The 18,943-nt window shown below is 48.0% G+C and overlaps 1 protein-coding gene across 1 annotated transcript in view; it reads left to right on the top strand.

The window, feature by feature from the left end:
* Window positions 1-2,970: 2,970 nt before the first annotated feature.
* RFX4 (regulatory factor X4) overlaps window positions 2,971-18,943 on the top strand; it is a 98,206-nt gene continuing 82,233 nt past the window's right edge. The window contains exon 1 of the mRNA XM_064155398.1: window positions 2,971-3,306. Within this exon, the coding sequence (XP_064011468.1) occupies window positions 3,264-3,306 (43 nt within the window). The 5' untranslated portion in view covers window positions 2,971-3,263. The remainder of the gene's footprint in view (window positions 3,307-18,943) is intronic.

Raw genomic sequence — 18,943 nt, 5'->3', positions numbered from 1 at the left:
TTATAAAAGGCAAGCAAAACTTGAACAAGTAACAATCACTAAGCTAAGGAAGGATGCCAGGGAGGTCTGACATGCTGAATGGGGGACTAGGTAAGCAAGAAGTCAGCAGCATTGACATATTCTGGGAGAATGTGGGGGCAAGAACTGCTTTGGAATAGCAGAGAGTAAGCAGATTGCAACCTCTGGTCTAACAGAAGTGCTGATGATGATCCTGCCCAGGCACTATCACCTATAGAGAATGTATACCTTTGCATCGTGTCAGAGGAGCCCAAGTTTCCAGATAGCCAAGCTGCTTGAAATCCCATCCTGCCCAACCTGCTAGGGGTAACCCTGCATTTGCACATCCTGTATTTTTATTTTGCTCATCTCTGAGAAATCCACAACATGGCAGCAGCTCCCTGAAGCTTTAAAATGGTGAAGACCAAATTTCCACAAACAGAGAGTGCCTATGATGGAGCTGCAGCAGCTGCCAGTGTGGGTCTTCAGCACCTGCAGAAGTCATCTCTCTTCCTGCCATTGCCCTCCTGCCCACAGCCTAATGTGAGTCACAACCTGCCCTCACACGGGAGCATGGATGAGTGCCCATGGGATGGCATTTGCCTCAGACTGGGCGCCTTGGCCTCCTCATGGGGCTGCCACGGGTCAAAGCCAGGTGCAGGGCCTGGTCACTGTTGGAAGCCCTTCAGACACCAGGTTCCCTCCCTGCTTACAGACAGGCCCTTTCCGTTTTTTAAAGTTAGCCCAGGTTCCAGAATCCTTCAGAGACGAGCCCTGCCCAAGGTTGGCATGTCCCTTGTGTTGTTGCAGGGCTGCTTCTTCCTGACAAGGCCTATGCCTACCCTGAAATAGGGAAGGCCCCAAAGGCCCCCTCACTTCGCAGCCTCCCCAAAGGGTTCACACCATGCCACAGTAAAAGCTGAGAGAAAAGGGAAAGGAAAAAATAGCCTGAAAAAGGGGAGGAGGCGACCCAAGTTTGGCAGCGACAGTCAAAAATCTCTTCACACGCCTCCCCCCAGGGCTCCCCAGGGACATTTGGCGTTGCAGATGATCTTGCCCCGCGGAGTGCCTGCCGCCCCGTCGGGGCTTACAGCAGGCTGTACCGCCGCAGGGGAGGAGGCCCAAGGAGGCGCGGACAGAGGAGGCCGGGGCGGGCATGAGCGGACCTGGGGCGGAGGCCGTCGGGAGCAGGAGCGGAGTGGAACACCATTAAGAGGACGGGCAGTAGCTACAAGGCTGACTGTGCCCGCCCCGTCGGGGCTCCAGTGCAGAGCCGCGGAGAGCCGAGCCAGCCCGGCAGCACACGGAAGGTGGAGGACGGAAAGAGATCAGGCTTCCCCAGCGGGAAAGCTGTGACTGCTGGCGGAAAGCGCAGCTCTTGCTTTGACCGTGGTTGCTTTTTGGTAGGACGGGTAGGTTGAGGCAGAGAAGCGCCAGCCTCCCCGCTCATTGCTTTCGCTTCGCCGGGCACGTCCCGCAGCGGGCAGGCAGGCTTCCCTGCCGCGACCTCCAGTGCTTTTCCGTCGCTGCCTCCGGCCCGCAGACTCACTTCTTGCACTCTTCTCTCCTCAGTATTATCTTTACCGTCCTCTTCTTCAGGCACACTTGATTCCCCTTGTCAAAACTGAGGCTCGGGAGGTCCGCACCAGTGTCCCCCGCCCGGCCGGCACCGTCGAGCAGGGCCTAAGGTGTGCGGTGGGCAACACAGTCTCTCCCGCTGCCTCCTTCCCCGCTGCCGCCCCGTTTGGGGGTGCGAAGCTACTGCCAAGCGCTGGGTTTCCTCTTTAGCAACCTCACTGCTTGTTTTGCTGCGTCGGGTTGGTGGTTGCTTTTCTAGATGTTGGTGTTTTGTTTTTTTTCCCTCGCCGAAAGGGAGAGGGAAGGGGGAGTAGTCTGGATGTAGGGAGGGGAGGGGGGGGGAGAAACGTTGGCTCTGTCCATGGTCAAAGTAATTCAGCTATAATCCCCCTTTCTCTTCCTCTCCTGGAGTTCTATTCATATTCTAATCACAGCTTTTCCTTCCCTAAACCAGCCACTTTTATCAGAGCCCTAGCTTTGCACTTTTACTTCCACTTCCAGCACATACAACTGCATGCAGAATAAGCAACTTTTTCCAGCCTTCGTCCTGCCCCCCTCTCCCTCCTCAAAGTGCTAACCCGAAAAGGGATCCTCGCGTTCTCGGGCTAAAGCTGGAAGGGTATATTAGTTTGAAAACCCACCCATTTGGTTCTTCATTTCTCTTGGCCATCGGGATCTCCTACCCCGCTGCTTTTCCCCAGTCCCGCGGAAAGCTCTCCGGGCTAGCCGCTCTCCGCTAGCAGTCAGGCCGGTGGCGGGGCGGCCCCCACCCGGCCATGCCCTCGCTCCCCGGGGCCACGGGGAGACTCACGGGAGTCCCCGCCGCTGATCTACGACGAAAGTACCCGAGACACTGGAACCTTTTTCATCCCTCATTCTCCACTCCCCAAGCACATCTCCCCTTGGTTTTTGTGTTGTTTTTTCTTGTGGGGTTTTTTTTAATGTGTTTATTTTCCCCAATAAACTAAGCTTACAAGGTATTTGGGAAGCTGTGCAGCTTCCAACACCATGTGCCCGCGAAGGATCCCAACCCAGAGCCCACCAGGAGGAGGAGGAGGGGAGCTCGGCGGCGCTGCACGCACACCCGGCAGCCCCAAGGAGCACAACCCCAAACCTACTGCCCGTTTGAAGATCTAAGCCAATTTTGATCTCGAGCTGTAATGAGCCAAGGACCTTGTGTGGGGGCTGGGGGAGGGAAGGGAGGAGTGGAAAGGCCGCTGGAACTTTAAATAAGAAAAACGTTTCTAATGCTCTAATAGAAGAGGGAAGTCGAAGTGTTGGGATTGCGTAGATCTAAGGCCCCCCTTTTTGGAGGAAAGCTTTTCTTATTCAAAACAGCATCACAATGGGCTTCACATTGAGCCTTGCCACATCCCCATCTGAGTAGCAGCCATTCATCAGGCTGGCTGGCCTATCAATGACATTTCTCCCATCAGGGCTTCTATAAAATGATGCTTTTTCCCATGAAACATCCGCAAACATTTTGACGGGTCTGGCTTTGCCCTGCTGGATTACGGAGTGTCTCTCTCTCCCGCGCTAACCCCCCCACCCCGCCCTCAACTATCTGCCTCTGTCCTCCCTCCCCACCCCCTCGCCGCCACCCTGCTCCTTCTCCCCCGCGCATCTCTGAGATAGGGTCTCTCCACACCCCGGGACCTTGGGGCTCCCGTCCCGTCCATGGGAAGAGCATGCATTGCGGGTTGCTGGAGGAACCCGATATGGACTCCACAGGTAAGTGGTGTCCCCCCCACAGGGAGCGGGCTCCTCTCGCACGCCAGGGAGGACTTTACAACTTGACCGTGGCGGCGGGGGCAGAGCGGGCGGCAGCGGCGGTCGGGGGGGGGGGGGGGGGGAGGGTGCGCCCGCCTTACCGGCCTCGCAGGCAAATGAGCCCGGACGTGTGCGGCAAGCGGGCTGCAGGCTGCGGTGGGGGAGCTCCCGCTCCTGGGTTGTACTTGCGGATACGATGGAGCAGAGGGCTGGGGGAGTTGTTTGTTTGTTTGTTTGGCTTTTTTTTTTCTTTAAAGAGAAAATACTTATTTTCTCCTTCAAAGGCTGCGGCTACTTTCCTCTCCGCTTCTACTTTTAGGCGCTCGCTTAGGTTTGAGCGGAGCCCTTATTTAAGAGGGGCAACAAAATGAGGTTTATAAGGGAAGACAGTTGGTGAGCTAAGGCGATCCCAGAACCAAGATCTTCTTGTCCCGCAGGCAGAATCGGGGCCGCTGCGATGGGGAGGGAGTTTGAGGAGGTCCAGGCTGGGTCTCTCTCTCAGCACCCCCAAACGATGACTTCGCCGGTCCGGAAAGCGGACAGGAGACGGGCGGGTTCAGTCCCACCAGAGAGAACCGCAGGCGAGGAAAAGCCCCGTCGGGAGGGAAGGGAGTACGAGCGCAGCAGAGGGGCCGTTCGGCCCAGGGTCGCAGCCCGCGCCCTAACACCCGACGACGGCCTCTGCCTCCGGGCCGGGCCCCGGGGCGGTAGCGGAGAACGCGAGGAGGCAGGGCACCGACTTTCCCCGGGGGCAGGGCCCAGGCCGAGGTCTTCCCTCCGCTGCTGTCACCCGGCAGCCTTTCGAAACCACGGCCTCGTCCCTTCAGCTCTCCCACCGACCATGCTCGTGCTCCCCCCGCCCTACGAAGCCCTGTTTCCACCAGGCGTACTCGGTCCTGAGCGCAGCCCCAGCGCGCCCGCATGCAGCCAGGGCAGGCAGCCGGCACGACAGCTTTGGGATTTTACTTTATTTTATTAACATCGGAAAACACCCTCTCCTCTCAGTCCTTCCTCACTCCCTGACCAGGCGTTTCCAAGGCAGGACACAGGCCGGGAATGGCTCCCTCGCTGACCTGCTGCAGTCACTATGCCGGCTGTGACCGCCCCTCCCGCCCGCAATGGTCGGCGCGGTGGCCGGGAAGCGGATACCCAGGGCCTCTAGAGCCCGTAGCAGGACCGGGTGCCTCTTGCTCTTCCCCGACGGCCGCAGCGGGCGGCGTCCTGGAGCTCCCCTCGGTGCCCCGCGGCTCCGTCCCGGCTCTTTTGGGGTCTCTCAGTGCCATACTGGTGTAGGTGGTGCGAACAGGGGTGAGGCAAGGGGCGGTGAAACAGGACAGCTCTGGCCTCGGAGCCGCTTAGCTTCCCACACTCCCGAGCCCGCCAAGAGCTTTCCCATCCCTCTTCCCCAACGCGGTCCGAAAGGCATAAAAACCAACCAGTCAAACAAAAAAACTCATCCACAAAACCCAAAGCACATCCAAAACGACAAGTGATAGAAAGAAAAATAAAAAAGAAAGAAGGGAAAAGGAGACTGTCCAGCTCTGCTCGGCTGCGCCTGCCGCATTCCCGGCTCACCAGGCAGGATGAGCTCCTCGTCGGCAACCAGCGACAAAAGCCGGATTGTGGCAATTTTTGTTGTTGGGTCCCCGGGGAAAAATGTGGGGCAGCTGTTTCGGGGAGAAAGTGGTTGTCGGGAAAGGAATCGTTGTGTTTAGGACAGGGAGCATGGAGGAGTTACTAGGGTGTAAAAGAAAGTTGCACTTGTGTCCGGTGGCACTGCCGAGATGGAGTTAAGGGCACCGCTGGGAACTTCTCGTTGTCGAGACTAATGGGTGTTTGGGGAGAGAAAAACAAAACAAAACCAAAGCAAGTCAAAGAAACTCAGCGTTTTCTATCCCTGCCTTCAAAAGTGTCCGTCCTCGAGGTGAACCTCCATACTATTCGTTCCTTAAATTCAGTATAGTTATAATAAATGGCAGCATGATTAAGATAATATTAATCAGGAAACACTTTAGTCTTGCTAAACAGATGGCAAGAAAAGTGGAGCTTTGCAGTTGTTTCATTCAGACACCTTAACCTCCCTTTCAGAGGACTTAATCCAATTAGCTTTTCTCCTGAGTTTTAGTTGTTATGTAAAGATCCTTCTGCATTGTGGAGAAATATGGCTTCATTGGGAAAAAAAATAGAGTCATGTTTTCATGTCTCCTTACCATTTTTTTTCTCTAAAATAGCGGCAGGGAGGGGAAGGGAATCACCTACTGATCTAATTTTAAGACAAGGGAGCAGTTAGGTTCTTTCGCCCAGCAGTGCTGTGAACTTCCACCGATTTCAGCCCATATTCCTCCAACGTGGGCAGTGACCCACAGGGACCGTCACCAAACCTAAATCGATTTCTAGCCGTCTAGGGGCCTGAAACCCCCCCTTACCACAAGGCCCAAGGGTCAGGTTGACAAACAGCACTGGCAGGACACCGACAGCGGCAGGCCCCGACGGCCCGGCCTGGCCACGGAGCAGTCTAACGGGAGCACCGGGAAGCCGCTCTCGGGGGTCTCCCGTCCCGCAATCGGGAAGGTGCGCAGGGGCACACGACCTTCTTTGGAGGTTTGCGGCATCTTTCCTCGCACCGTTTTGCCGCTGCCATTAACTCCATCCTTCCTGAACTGTCCCGAGCCGGGCCCAGAGCCGCAGTCACCACAGCGTCTCGTCCTTCCGCCTCGAAATGGTCGTCCAAAGGCACCGTGCCTCATTCTGGGGGCTCGCAGGAGCGCGCCCGCCGGCGCTTACCCTGTGTTCACCCCGGCTCTCGCCTCACAATCCCTGACATCTCCGTGCCCACAGCCTGCCGGCAGCCGGGAACTGCTGCACTGGGACTCCGTCTCCATCCCAGCAGAGCCCACCGAGGCCCTAGGGAGGGCGATGTTCTCAGGGGCAGCACCGGGGAGTCTTGGAGGGCGGCTAGGGAGGGGTGGGAGACTTTGCAAGAGATAACCCGTTCCCACAGCCGCAGCCCCCCCTAGTGACACCGGCACGGTGAGTGCGAGGCGCTGTCGGTGGTGGGGTACCCCCGGGGAGGGATATAGCGCCCGGCGATACCGCAGGTTGGCACCCCGCGGGGTGGGAGCGCCCCGATTCCCGGCACCCCCCTGCCACCTCCACGGGGCCTCTCTAAGCAGGATCCCCCAGTGGGCTCTCGGGGGATGCAGGACGGCACGGATATATCGGGGGTTTGCTGTCCTCCCCATCCCCTAGGAGACCTCCCTGCCGCACCGCTTCAGGGAGCAGGGGATGAAGGAAGCAGAGACGCTTTCTTCGAGTGCAACTTTTCTGCGTGATTCGATAAACATCCCTCGTTGCTTCAGAATCGGAGCCAGGCAAAAACTCCACGGGTTTCAAAGTGCCAGGCGGATGAGAACTTTAGAGCATGATGCTGAGCATTAGGAGCTGATTCAGACCCCATTTAAATGAGTAGAAAGCCTCTCAGTATTGCCAAGAACGCTGGAATTAGGCCCTTAAAGCAGTTTGTGTGAACCACAAAAAGCAGGTTCCAGTGTGTGAACCGAGCACACTGCGGTGGCATCCAGATTTTGGTCTATATTCTGTGCTGTGGCAGTGGTGGGTGACCTTTCCTAAGACTTGCCGTTTTTAAAAGAATCTAACATACATATAAGCACTGATTGAGGAGAATTAATGGCTTTCATACCCAGGTTCAGTTAATGAAATTGCCAATAGTGATAATAAATACTTGAGTGCTACTTGGGAAAGTAGTTGTGACATTTCAGAAGATAGGTATGATGCTGAACTGTGCAATCCTAGGTCTCAGTCATGCTCCAAATGAGCTGTCAATATTGCTGATGATTTTGCAGTTTGCTTTGCTTATTGTTTTTTGTTTTGTTTTCTTACTTTGCTGGAGTACTTTTCATACTCAAGCAAAAATGTGATTTATTTTTGCTCCAGTAAATAAAAAAAAGTTCTTTACTGTTCCAAGATTTAAGAGTTAAGATGATCCAATGATTCTTTTGAATCCTAAACTTGATATGATAGGGACATGTAAAAGAAATAACACTGATCCTTTATATAATTGAATCTGACTATTTGTCATATGTCATTTCATATCTTATGAGATTTCACATATGAAAGAAACGGAACAACTGAAAAAAAAAAAACCCAAAGCCAAGAGAAATGTTTTCTTTCCTGCTGGCTCTGGAGTTCCTGCAGACAATGTTTGCGCAGTAGGCTCTGATCCTTGGTAACTCCCTCTGCTTTCAGCAGCAGCAGAACTGAAAGCCAAGTGAAAGTCCCAACACAGGATCAGGTCTTCATTCCTGAGGGAGATTTAATAGCTTTGCAAAATCTGTAGGGATTTTTTTTGGGGGGGGGATTGTAAATTGATTAAACTTACCTTGAACTTAGAAGAAGTTCATCTTCTAAATATGACTCAGAGACAAGTAGTATTTTATTATCTATTTGTCTGTTAATAAATTAGTTCTAAAATACTTGAGGAGGGGGAATTGTGATGCTTTTTGCTGCTTTACAATATATTATTTACCTGCAGTAAAGAAAAGGTCCCAAAAAGGATGGAGGGTGGGGAAAAAAGAATACCCCCTCTCCTCCCCCCCCCCCCCCCCAAAAAAAAACAAACAAACAAAAAAACCCCCATCCCTTCCCAAACCAACCAAACAAAACAAACTTTGGTGTAAGAATATCCACAAAAATATTTCATATATTTTAGTTACAGTTTAGAGTTTGCAATCCTCAAGGCTGTATTTGGGTAAAACTCTCATTAAAGAAGGAACTCTGGATTTAGACAGATAGAAGTTTTGTTGTTTCTGTAAGCCTGTAAAGAGACCTTGTAGCCTCAGTCAGTCTGTTGCAGCTGTACCTTTACTATAGTAAATATCGATCAAGCAGATCTTCTCACACTTAGAAGAAAGCATTTTGTGCTGATATTTGTGATGCTGTTAGAGCTGTCCCACAGATACACAGCAGTACAGTACACTGGTTCCATGAGGATCATTGTTTGCTTTGAGAAAATGAGGCTGGTTTTCAATCCCTGGTTCAGAGAGCATGCAGACAAGGAAGAAGGCTAGCATAGCTGCAAAATCTGCAGCATCTCCAAATGTAAACACCTTTGTACTTCTCTACCTTAATTTGCAAGTGGTTTGCAAGTTAGGACAGCCATAAGGATGTGCATCTCTCAGGATACAGTTTCTATATGGAGAATTTGATCACAACAAACAGACAATATCATGCGGTCACTGAAATCCATGCAGTGGTGAAACATTATTGCCTCTTCAGATGAAGACTTTTGAAGAGGTGGCCTTAAATATAGCCAGGGCTCGGTGGAGCATAACCATTTCTTAAGAGCAGCAGTGGGCTGCCATGTAACTAACACAAATATAAGGTCAGTCCTTTGGGTCTACTTGATGTGACATTGCAGTCCAAACAATTAGCTCACAATTCCATGAGCACTGAGGTTTGTGAATTTCCTGAGTTCACCCACTTGCCTGTTTCCCTGCATCTGTGCTGGATTTTCTGTTTGTGTTATTGTGTCTGAAAATTAATACCCTGGACAGCCCAACCCTGCTGGAGCCCAGCACCCCAGCAGCCGAGGGTTTTTGATTACTAACATTCTAGTTAGGAAGACAGTTGGCATAAAGGATGTTTGATGGCTGGACGATCCTATAGATAACAAGCCCAGGAAGGAAGGGTACATGGTGATGACTGAGTCCATGGAGGTCAGCAGAGTTGTTTTTTTTTTAATATGTCTGTGCTAAAAACCTTCATACATGTATTTTAGGTCCTGTAGAATAGTACATACGTATCAGAGACCTTCTGTGAGTATATAACACTGTGATACAATTTGCTGTTGAAGATGGGTCCTGATCCTGTGGTGTCGGCTTCACCTGTTGAAGCCCACGTGTGTGCCTCAGAGAGGGCAGGTGCCTAGGGGTAGCTTGTAATGATCCTTCCCAGTGGCTGGGAATGTGTAATAACTTAATTGCAGCTATTTTGCATGCGTAACTAGCAGTCCTGGCCTGTCTTCATTTACATTTATTTTCTCTCAGGAGATTTGTGGTGAGAGTAGTTTATTAAATACAAAATAGTGCCCAGTGTTAGACACTGTGCTTCAGGTTAACAGCAGTCTTTCTGGTTTGCAGCAAGAACTGCAGTTTCATTCCCGATATATAAGAGTTGTATTAAATACTTTTGACCATTATTCCCTTTTTGATAAATCTGAAATCAGGAAAAGGGAAGAGGGTTAAATAGAGCCTTGTCTCTCACTGCACCCAGTAAGGAAGAAAAAAAGTTCATTTGCAGCTTAAATTGCCTCAAGACTGAAATGCGGAGCTCAGCGCTGTCTCATTTCCTTCACTTCGGCTACAGTTAAGCACTTTTTGTTTTCTTTTATTGGTAAGTGAATTTAATTTCTCCGAGAGGAAATTTGTTACAAAAACCAAGGGGCTGATTCACAGCTAATTCACAATTAATTAGTGTCTTATCCTGAGCAGGATTCCAAATATTATGGTAAACAAAGCGTTTTAGATACCTGGAACATTCTCTGAATGAATAATTCCCTAAAACTTAAAACCTTGGCAATTGGAGGTATTAGTTTTAGAACAGCAGGCTGGGAATATATACTGAGATTTCACTGATTTTCTTGGCTTGTTGTAGTCCGTTGCTGTGGTCATCAGTCTGACAAACTTCCTGCTGGATCTCTGAGTGCTCAAGAACCCCATGGCTTAGGCTCACACACTTAGGACACACAAAATCGTCTCCTCTAGGGGTTTTGATTTGCTCGCTGAAATTATAACTAGAAAAAAAATAGTTTTGCCTAGAAGTAAGGACAACAAGTTTGGAGTGTTAGCAATTACTGGTCTGTGGGGCTTTTGGTTTTGTTTGTTAAGAATACCGTCGCTAGAAATAAACTACTTGTTGCTCACCTTCTCCTTCCCTTTTTCAGCTTTCACTCCTTAGAACAACGCTATCAGCCTATCTTGCTTTCTTTAATGTCGCCATTTGCACTTGTTTGGCTACTTAAAGCAAGAGTTAAGTTGGGCAGAACTCATGTGAAAAATGTCTGACAAGCAGACACAGCTTTGCAAATGAGACCTCGAAGTCAACAAAATAAGCTTGAGTTTTCTGTTCCTGTGTAGATCTGTAAATTCAGGTCTTGCTTGTGCTAAACTTGTCAAACAATAAAACACCAAAAATGCAATGGCAAGGAAAACTTCAAGTGGTGAGAAAAGCCACATGTAGGGGTAAATGCAGATAGGACTATATGCAATGATAGGTGGGTTAACTTCTTTTTTTCCCCCTTGCCTCATAGAATCCTATCAATTGCTAAACTATTTTGGAAGTGCTACAACTTCTTCCTTCAGCTGCAGATGAGGAAGGGCAGTATCCAGGGAGAGACCAGGTCACAAATGGGATCTCAAGCAGTCACCTAGTACTGGGATACTCCTGTATCATGGTGCCAGCAATGCATACCTAATTCAGAAGGCCTCACAGGACATCCTTTATAAAACCCACAACATTTTCTATCACCCTATAACGAAAGTGCTACCTGCTGCGAAAGACCAAAACCAAAAGACCGTGTTTCACGGGACAAGCAGGGCAGGCCATTTGTTGATTAACACTCATGGATGGTTGTAGAAGTTAGACCAAATCTTAACCCTCAAAGAGGAAAAAAAATCCTCAGCAGCCTGTCTTGTGGGGTTCCCACCTCATGTGACATTCAGTTTAACCATGAGCATGTGGCAGGATGTCCTAGTTCAGCAAATGAGTATTTAGCGCTCTTGGCTTTTGCAGCATAGCTTGTGGGTACCCTGGTCTTGGTTGTTCCTGTCTCCAGTGCTCAGATGAAAGTCTGACAGCCTTTCTGGCTGTCTACATGTTTTAAGTAACAGTGGGAAACAAAAATTCCTGGCTAACTCTTGAAGTGACAGTCACCTGATAGACACTAAAAAGACAGTGTAAGCAAATGTGGAAGCAGAGTCCTGCTCCAGAAGTGCCGTGTGTCAGGGTGCAGCAGCAGCAGCATGCACTCCTGTGACAAGATGCCTTCTGTTGCAACGGGTGTTCCCTGGGTGCATGGGCTTATGTGGTGGCAGCAGGGAATGGGCTTCTTTCCTGAGTCTCACCAGCCCCTCAGCACAGCCCTTCAGCTCCAGGTCTCTGTGTGTCAGGTCTGGCCAAGCAGGTGAGAGATTTGCTGGCTAACATGCTTAATAGCCCAGTGTCAGGAGAAAAGGAGCTGTACTCATACTGTGTGTGAGACAGACATGGCACGAGAGCCAGATGAGGACTTCACAGCTGAGAACAACAGTTCTGCAACACGCACCTTGTGTCTGTAAAAGGCTGCTTCTTCTGGGCCCTTGTGGTCGAGGGTAGCATGAGATATATTTTAGTTATCGTGGGAAGTTTGCCACATGAGGGGCTGTGTGCAAGTGACACATTTGCTAAGGGTTGTGTTGTGTTTGCACACCAGCCCACAGCCCAGCTGGGCCTCCTGGATGCTCCCTGTGTGACACTTTAATGCACCAACTCAGAGAAGGAGTGTTTAGAGACCTCTGAGGTCCGTGGCAGAAGAAGGCAGCTGCTGGCCGAGATTCACTCTGTGTTTGTTGCAAGCTGAGAGCTGAGACACCCAGCAGGGTGCTCTGCTCCTCTGAAAACTGCTCCCTGTTCTTCCTTGCTTCCTCCCAAGTGATGGCAATAACAGATCCTGCTGGTCAGATTGAGTGGCTAGTGCAGGTTTCCCAGTGTTGGATCTCACATTCCTGTCCTGAGCAGAGAGTCATGGGGACAATGCTGGTGCAGAGGCCCCTCTAATGCAAACAGTTTTCTTTAAAGGAGTTGTGGTAGGGGTAGCAAATGGCTTCCATTGTACACGAGGTGGGGGAAAACTGGGGAGGACTGCATTTACAGAGCAGTTTAATCACATGGATGGAGCAGTGTGTTCACCTCTCCTCCTTGCTGGGTCATTTCCACTTTGAGCTCTGCAAACAGACTGTCTATTGAGCAGTTAGTGTTCAGTGCTGAATATTCAATACTAGACTCTTGTTTTGGTGAGTCTTAGGCAAGAAAAGAAGGAGGAGGAAAGAAGACTTCTCTTTTTTCTCATGTTCCCTCCCTGAGTTTGCTTTGCATATTGTTCAGAGGAGACTGGAGGCTTCTCAGAAAAGCCAGGCTCCTACTTTTAAAAGCACTGGTCTACTTTCATAGTGCTTTCTAAGATGAGGGCAAAGGCTGTGTGGAAGGGACTAAATTCATACAAGTTTATGAGTTTGTCAGTCTAGGCATATCAGGACTGAAAGAAGACTTCTCATCAGGCACATACAGCTGTAAAATTAATGTCAAGAAATGCTTGCTCTGTATACACAGATTAGTTCTGAGAGGTACCAGTCTTTGTGGGAGTAAGTTATGATGATTTATTGATGTCTACTCTGCTAGTTTTGGTAAGCAGATATTCTCTAGGTGCGCACTGACACCTGAAAGAAATCTGTTTCTTTTGTTAGTGCTGTATTTTCTCATAACTCTGGCTGCATCCTTTACCAGTGGTGAGCAAGAGCAAGAGTTAGGTTTGGAATAGATGTACATAAATTGAGGGAAAGTAGCCACCATTTGAATAAATACAGTTTCTCTTTCCTTTGGTGCACACTCTTCTTCAGTCAAGTGGTTACATCTTAACATGACTTTTCTTTGCATGTCTTTGTCTGGTTTGTTGTTTGTTTGTTTGTCTTCTTCTTTCAGTCTGCTAACTGGTTGCTGTTTCTGATGAGACATATTTACTACAGCCCTATTCCTTTGGAGCTGACCTCTTCCTTCTGATTTTTAAATCTCTTCTCTATAGTTACTTTCTTCATATGCTTTCTTTTTGACTACAGCCATTTCTTTGTTACTCAGTCTTTTGGTTTTTTTCTCCTTTCACTTTTCACCTCCTTTCCAGCAACCAGCCTTTTTACCCCCTTTTCTCTCACTTCCCTCAGCCCCACCCATCTCACATCTTTTCATTTTGTCACCTTTGTGGGCCTGTCTAACTGATGTACTACTGTTTCTGTGTCAAGTTGGCCTGTCTGTTGGATTCACTAGCTCCGGAGGCAAGGAGATACTTGCTGCAAATCCTTTCTCTTGCTGAGCCCCAGAATGGAGCTAAATGACTCCAGTCTTGTGTACTGGTGAAGCAGAGCTGAGTTAGAGATTTGAGGACACCGTGTCTTCTCATGCACACTGGTGAGCTGAGGGACTGTGAGCTGAGAATGGAGATTGCTGTGAGTATAAGAAATGTTGTGATAGGTTGTTGTGAACTGTGTTCAGTTCTGGGCTCCCCAGTTTAGGAGGGACATTGAGATGCTTGAGCGTGTCCAGAGAAGGACGACAAGGCTGGAGAGAGGCCTTGAGCACAGCCCTACGAGGAGAGGCTGAGGGAGCTGGGATTGGTTAGCCTGGAGAAGAGGAGGCTCAGGGGTGACCTTATTGCTGTCTACAACTACCTGAGGGGTGGTTGTGGCCAGGAGGAGGTTGCTCTCTTCTCTCAGGTGGCCAGCACCAGAACAAGAGGACACAGCCTCAGGCTGCGCCAGGGGAAATTTAGGCTTGAGGTGAGGAGAAAGTTCTTCACTGAGAGAGTCATTGGACACTGGAATGGGCTGCCCGGGGAGGTGGTGGAGTCGCCATCCCTGGAGCTGTTCAAGGCAGGATTGGACGTGGCACTTGGTGCCATGGTCTAGCCTTGAGCTCTGTGGTAAAGGGTTGGACTTGATGATCTATGAGGTCTCTTCCAACCTTGTTGATACTGTGATACTGTGATATAGGTACCCAGAAGTGGAGGCCCTCCTCATATGAGCTCTCAAGTGTGCCTCACATTACTTTTATAGCATAAGAAGTTAATAAATGTGACCCACAAGAGGCATCAAGAGGCTGTCTGTTATTCTAGGAGAACACAGAATCATAGAATGAGTCAGCTTGGAAGAGACCTTAGAAATCATCTACTCCAACCTGCCCACTGTGGGCAGATATGCCTCACAATTGGACTCAACTGCTCAAGGTCTAGGACTGGCAATAATCAAGGGACATCTTTGCAGCTTAATGTGAGACAAAGATAGCATTTACATTGGTTCAGACAGCATATTCTGAAGGACTATCTATAATACATCATGTTGTAGAAGCATAAGGGTGTGCTCTGCTGTATGCAGAGCTGGCTCTTGGAAAGCATGTGATACATGTGATATCCTGCTGATGAAAAGATTGCCTGCACATTGCACACCCATGCAAGTTAAGTGCCCTGGGAGAGGTGAATTTGTGATGCCTGTGTTAGTCGCTTAACCCCAGATGAAAGTGAGGAGTAGTCAGCTGAAATTGGAACAGGTAAGGTTCTTTTCCCTGTTAAATCAGGAATGGCCTTGATGTGGCAAAAACCAAGTGGATATTTAGTAGTCTGTTGAAACTTAATTTTTAAAACAGTGTGATAGAGAAGTGTGTGACTGGGAGAGTATTTTCCATACTGAGTTTGAAATGTTATAGCAGTACAATACAAAATTCCAGAGAAGAGAATGGATAGGACTTTTGAAGTCCTGTCTGATGCAGGCTGAAGCCTGCCCTAAATACTACAGTCAATATACAGAGAAACCTTGTATTCTAGGATTCCAGTGTGTGCTTGGTCTACATTTTCAGCTTCTTAATGAGAAATATTTTTGACAGAGTACATCAACTGAAATATCACATTCAGATGAATTTCTGCATAATACACAGAGTAAAAAGAAAGCAACATCTCATAAATGCCTTATAGCCTACCAAAGTATTCTAGGAAATTAAAGGGTGATGATCAATGGTGCCTTTCATTATATCAATTTAAAGGCAAGATGCCAATTTGTAAATACAGGTTATCGAAAGGATTAACAGAAAATCAGTACTAGAAGGAAAGACCTGGCTACACAAAACAAGAGCTTTCACAGATTCAACAGTAATTCTCTATTCTTATGATGATACTTCACCAAAATCATGAGTCAAAGAAAAAAGAACAAAAACATTCCTGCCAGCATCTCGTAAATGCCCTAGACCAATGTCCATTAACCCTGAAATAGTTCCAAAAGAACTGTATGCCAAGAAATGAGAACAAAAGAAAGGACTGCATCAAGAGTGCCTGACATTTCCCCCTGTTGGAGACAAAACAAAAAGTTAGATTAGCAAATGAAGCACCAAGGTATCTGGCAGCATGTCAGTGTAGTGGCTCTACCATCTGCACCAAGGCCATGTGTCACTGTCATCCCTGAGGAGCAGGTCTCTTGGAAGAACAGAAGATGGCCATGCAGGACCAAAGAGGACAGTGGCATGATTTCCCGTGGAGCCTGAAGATGTTCTTGACAGCTCACATGCACTGACTGAAGGAGATGTAAGTTGCGAGCAATGGCACTGAACTAGGCAGTGAGGAGCAAACCTAAGCTCTGTGTGGCAGGTCCCCTGTGATGGTCAAATAGGAGCTATTTTGTGATGAATGAGTGTCTATGTAATGGAGTAATCGGAGAGAACAGCAGTTGGATGGTGGCCTTGATATGGTCTCACGTTTCATTTGATAATGGAGAGGAGGAAGACTACATCACCTGTGAAAGCCTAAATTAGAAAAAAAAAAAACCCAGTGTGTAATTAGCTGTCCCTAACAACCTGTCTTTCTTCATTTTAGTTGATTTTGGTAAGTTGAATGTCTTTGATGGGAGCAGCAGCTGGCAAGTCCTGTCTCATCACAGGCATGTGTTTTCAGAGGGTGTAGTTCTTGAAATGCTTTGAACGTGCTGCTGTCACCAGCCCTCGCAGCACTCCAGCAGCATTACACTCCTCAGGTGGCAAATGTACCTGTAACCAGCAGTGCTGTATTGCAAGGTGTGTGGGAGATTCAGAACATGAATCCTCTGCTTCTAGTCAGAGCAGGTGTTACATGCAGCAGGTAGTAGAGCAGGCTTTTAATAGCTTGAGGGTTAAACTTCAGGTTTATCTCCTAGTCATTACCCAGGAGAGAAAGAGGTAATCTCTTTTGCTTTTAAGGGATTGTCCTTGTCAGTTGTCTTCTAAGTTGGTATGGCTAATTGAACTAAGACATTCATGTGTTACAAGATACAGTTTTCACTTGCACCAGTGAAAATATTAGATATTCTGGATCATTCTTTTGCTTTACTTTCATTCATATGGTGGTTAGAAATTAGGTTTGCAGCACACTAAGGGATAGTCAAAATAGATCCAGTCACTGTGAATTTCTCAGCTGTAGAGGTCTGTGTCTGCAGCAATGGTGTCACACAGACAGCATGAACAGAGAGGGTTTGTTGAGTGGTGGCATCGGGTGGCAGCATGTCTCAGACCATGTTCTGCAAGACAAGCTCTGCAGAGAAAACCCTCAATGGATCATGCAGATGTCAGCTTTTATTCTGAGAAGGACAACGAAAGAACCTGTAAGGGCAGTGATGGTTTCCCTTAAAAACCAAAACCAAATCCATCAACTCCACTGCAAAATTTTGTAGTGGATACAATATCTGGCTAGTGCCTTGGGCTATCAAACTTGAAATGAGAGGTTCATGGCTCTTCAGTCAGCCTCCTGAGCTTCAAAGGTACTTATTTTACCTGCCAATTCTGCTCTCTGTGACCACTTTCTCTTGAGCTAACATATCAGATGAGCAGCTAGGCAGTAATGCTGGCCAGCTCAGTACTGAGACACTTGGCAAAGAGATACTGCAGGAAGAGATGAGTAACTCTTCCCTCTGAGAACAAAAAGCAAATAACTCAGAGGGGTGCTAAGACTCCATATGCATGACAGGAGTTCCTTCTTTGTCACAGGGACTGTAAAATTGCCTGTCATCACTTTTCAATATTTGTTTTCCCACTAAAATGTGTTGTTCCTTTTATTATCTACTACCTATTATCTATATTTTGTGTATCTTTGTCCACAGTTGCTTACTTTTTCTACATTTGCCTTGAGACCCCAGGGTAAAAATTACAAGAGCAGCTGTGAATAAAAATAAGGAGTTGGACTGTTGCAGCTGCACCATCCAAGCTGGTACATGGTTTAGGTAATAGTTTCAGCCCTGGCAAATCTCTGATTCTTATTCCAGAGGTAGAGCCCTATTTCATGGATAGACAAACTTCTGTGGAAGAAATGCTGGTCCATGTGCATCTCACTAAGCAAATTGTCATTCTTGTTGGGAAACTGCTTTAAAATTTGGAGTCTTTGGGCCAACCTAGAGCAGAACTTGTATGAGAGGAATTTCTGTGCAACTGGTAGGGCTGTGGTGAAGAAAAGCATATGGTGACTGCAAACTGACATTGTGATTATGAAAAGCTTTGACTCTCTTTCTAGGACATGGGGATTCTCCTCTCATACAATGTCAGAAAAGCAGTGATTCACAATTATGCCAGTGGTACCAGCATATCCAGATCAGAGAACCTGGCATGAGTGGGGAAAACTAGAACTGTCAGTACCGCTGTAGGTGCCTGAGGTGAGGCAAAATGCAGCGCAGGTGACCACAGATTTTCATCTTGCCTGTAAAATCTCTTAATCCTCCTTCATGATGCACACATGTGCCCGTGGGCTGCAGCCAGCAGCTCTGAGTACGATCACCTCCCAGATGTGCAGGAGCAAACTTTTTGTCTGCTTTTGCTATCCTGCTTGCATGCCCAACAGGACATGATGGCTTTCAAAGGCTAGAAGGGGCTGTGGTTACTGATTGTGCTAACACTGGAGCAACTCTTACCCTTCCTTACAGGACAGAAACTGCAGAACCTACTTCAGGCTGTGATAAGGCACATCTCCTCTTATTCTCTGCAGAGCAGAGCCCAGGTGCCTCTCACACAGCTCTTGTGACCATGCACATGTGAGAGCAATGAATGCAGGGAGTAATTATCTCATTAAATGTACTGGCAATAAGCAGGTGTCTCTTCTGAATACTCTCATCTCAACTGAAGCTCTGTAGGGAGAAACCTTTCAAAGGTCTTCCAGGAGCAAGCCTTTCCTTTTGAAGGAGGTAACATGTCAAAGTAATCAATCATTTAAAAAGTAGTGCATACTTTTCTTTCCTGAGAGCTCATGAAGGCTCATGTCTCTGCGCAGCTCTCAGACATTTGCCTCTGTTTTGGAAGACTCAAGCCTGCCTTCTCAGCTCAGGTATGATACAAATGAAAATATGCTTGTCAGTGTGAAGAGGAGAGCCTTGGTGGGGACAGGGGAAGTCATGCAGGCCTCTCTTCTGCCAGCTTTTGAAAGCAAGCTCAGATTAAACTTCAGTTGCTAAAATTGTGCTGGGCACATTTAATGGAAGAGGAGTACTATCATGACTGATATTCAGTGGATATGCCAGTCTTGGCAAGATTAGAATCTAAAAGCAAAGAGGCAAATGAGGGCTCGAAGTAGTTCCATGGTTATCTTTAGTCTATTTCTCAGCACATCATTTGGAACAATGTATATTTCTTGTTTCTGCCATAGCAAATGATTCTGTCAGAAAACTGACACTGGAGAAGCAGTGGTAATTTGAATAGCCAAGTTTTCCCCAACGTGCTAGAATCTTGCCAAAGATAGAATGTATTCAGTGGTGTAGAAATCAATACAACAGAAGCTGTA

This window comes from Pogoniulus pusillus, chromosome 15 (assembly GCF_015220805.1).
Source record: "Pogoniulus pusillus isolate bPogPus1 chromosome 15, bPogPus1.pri, whole genome shotgun sequence".
NCBI classification, from domain to species: domain Eukaryota; kingdom Metazoa; phylum Chordata; class Aves; order Piciformes; family Lybiidae; genus Pogoniulus; species Pogoniulus pusillus.
Note: the sequence above shows the minus strand (reverse complement) of the source record. Positions and strands in the feature narration are given on the sequence as shown.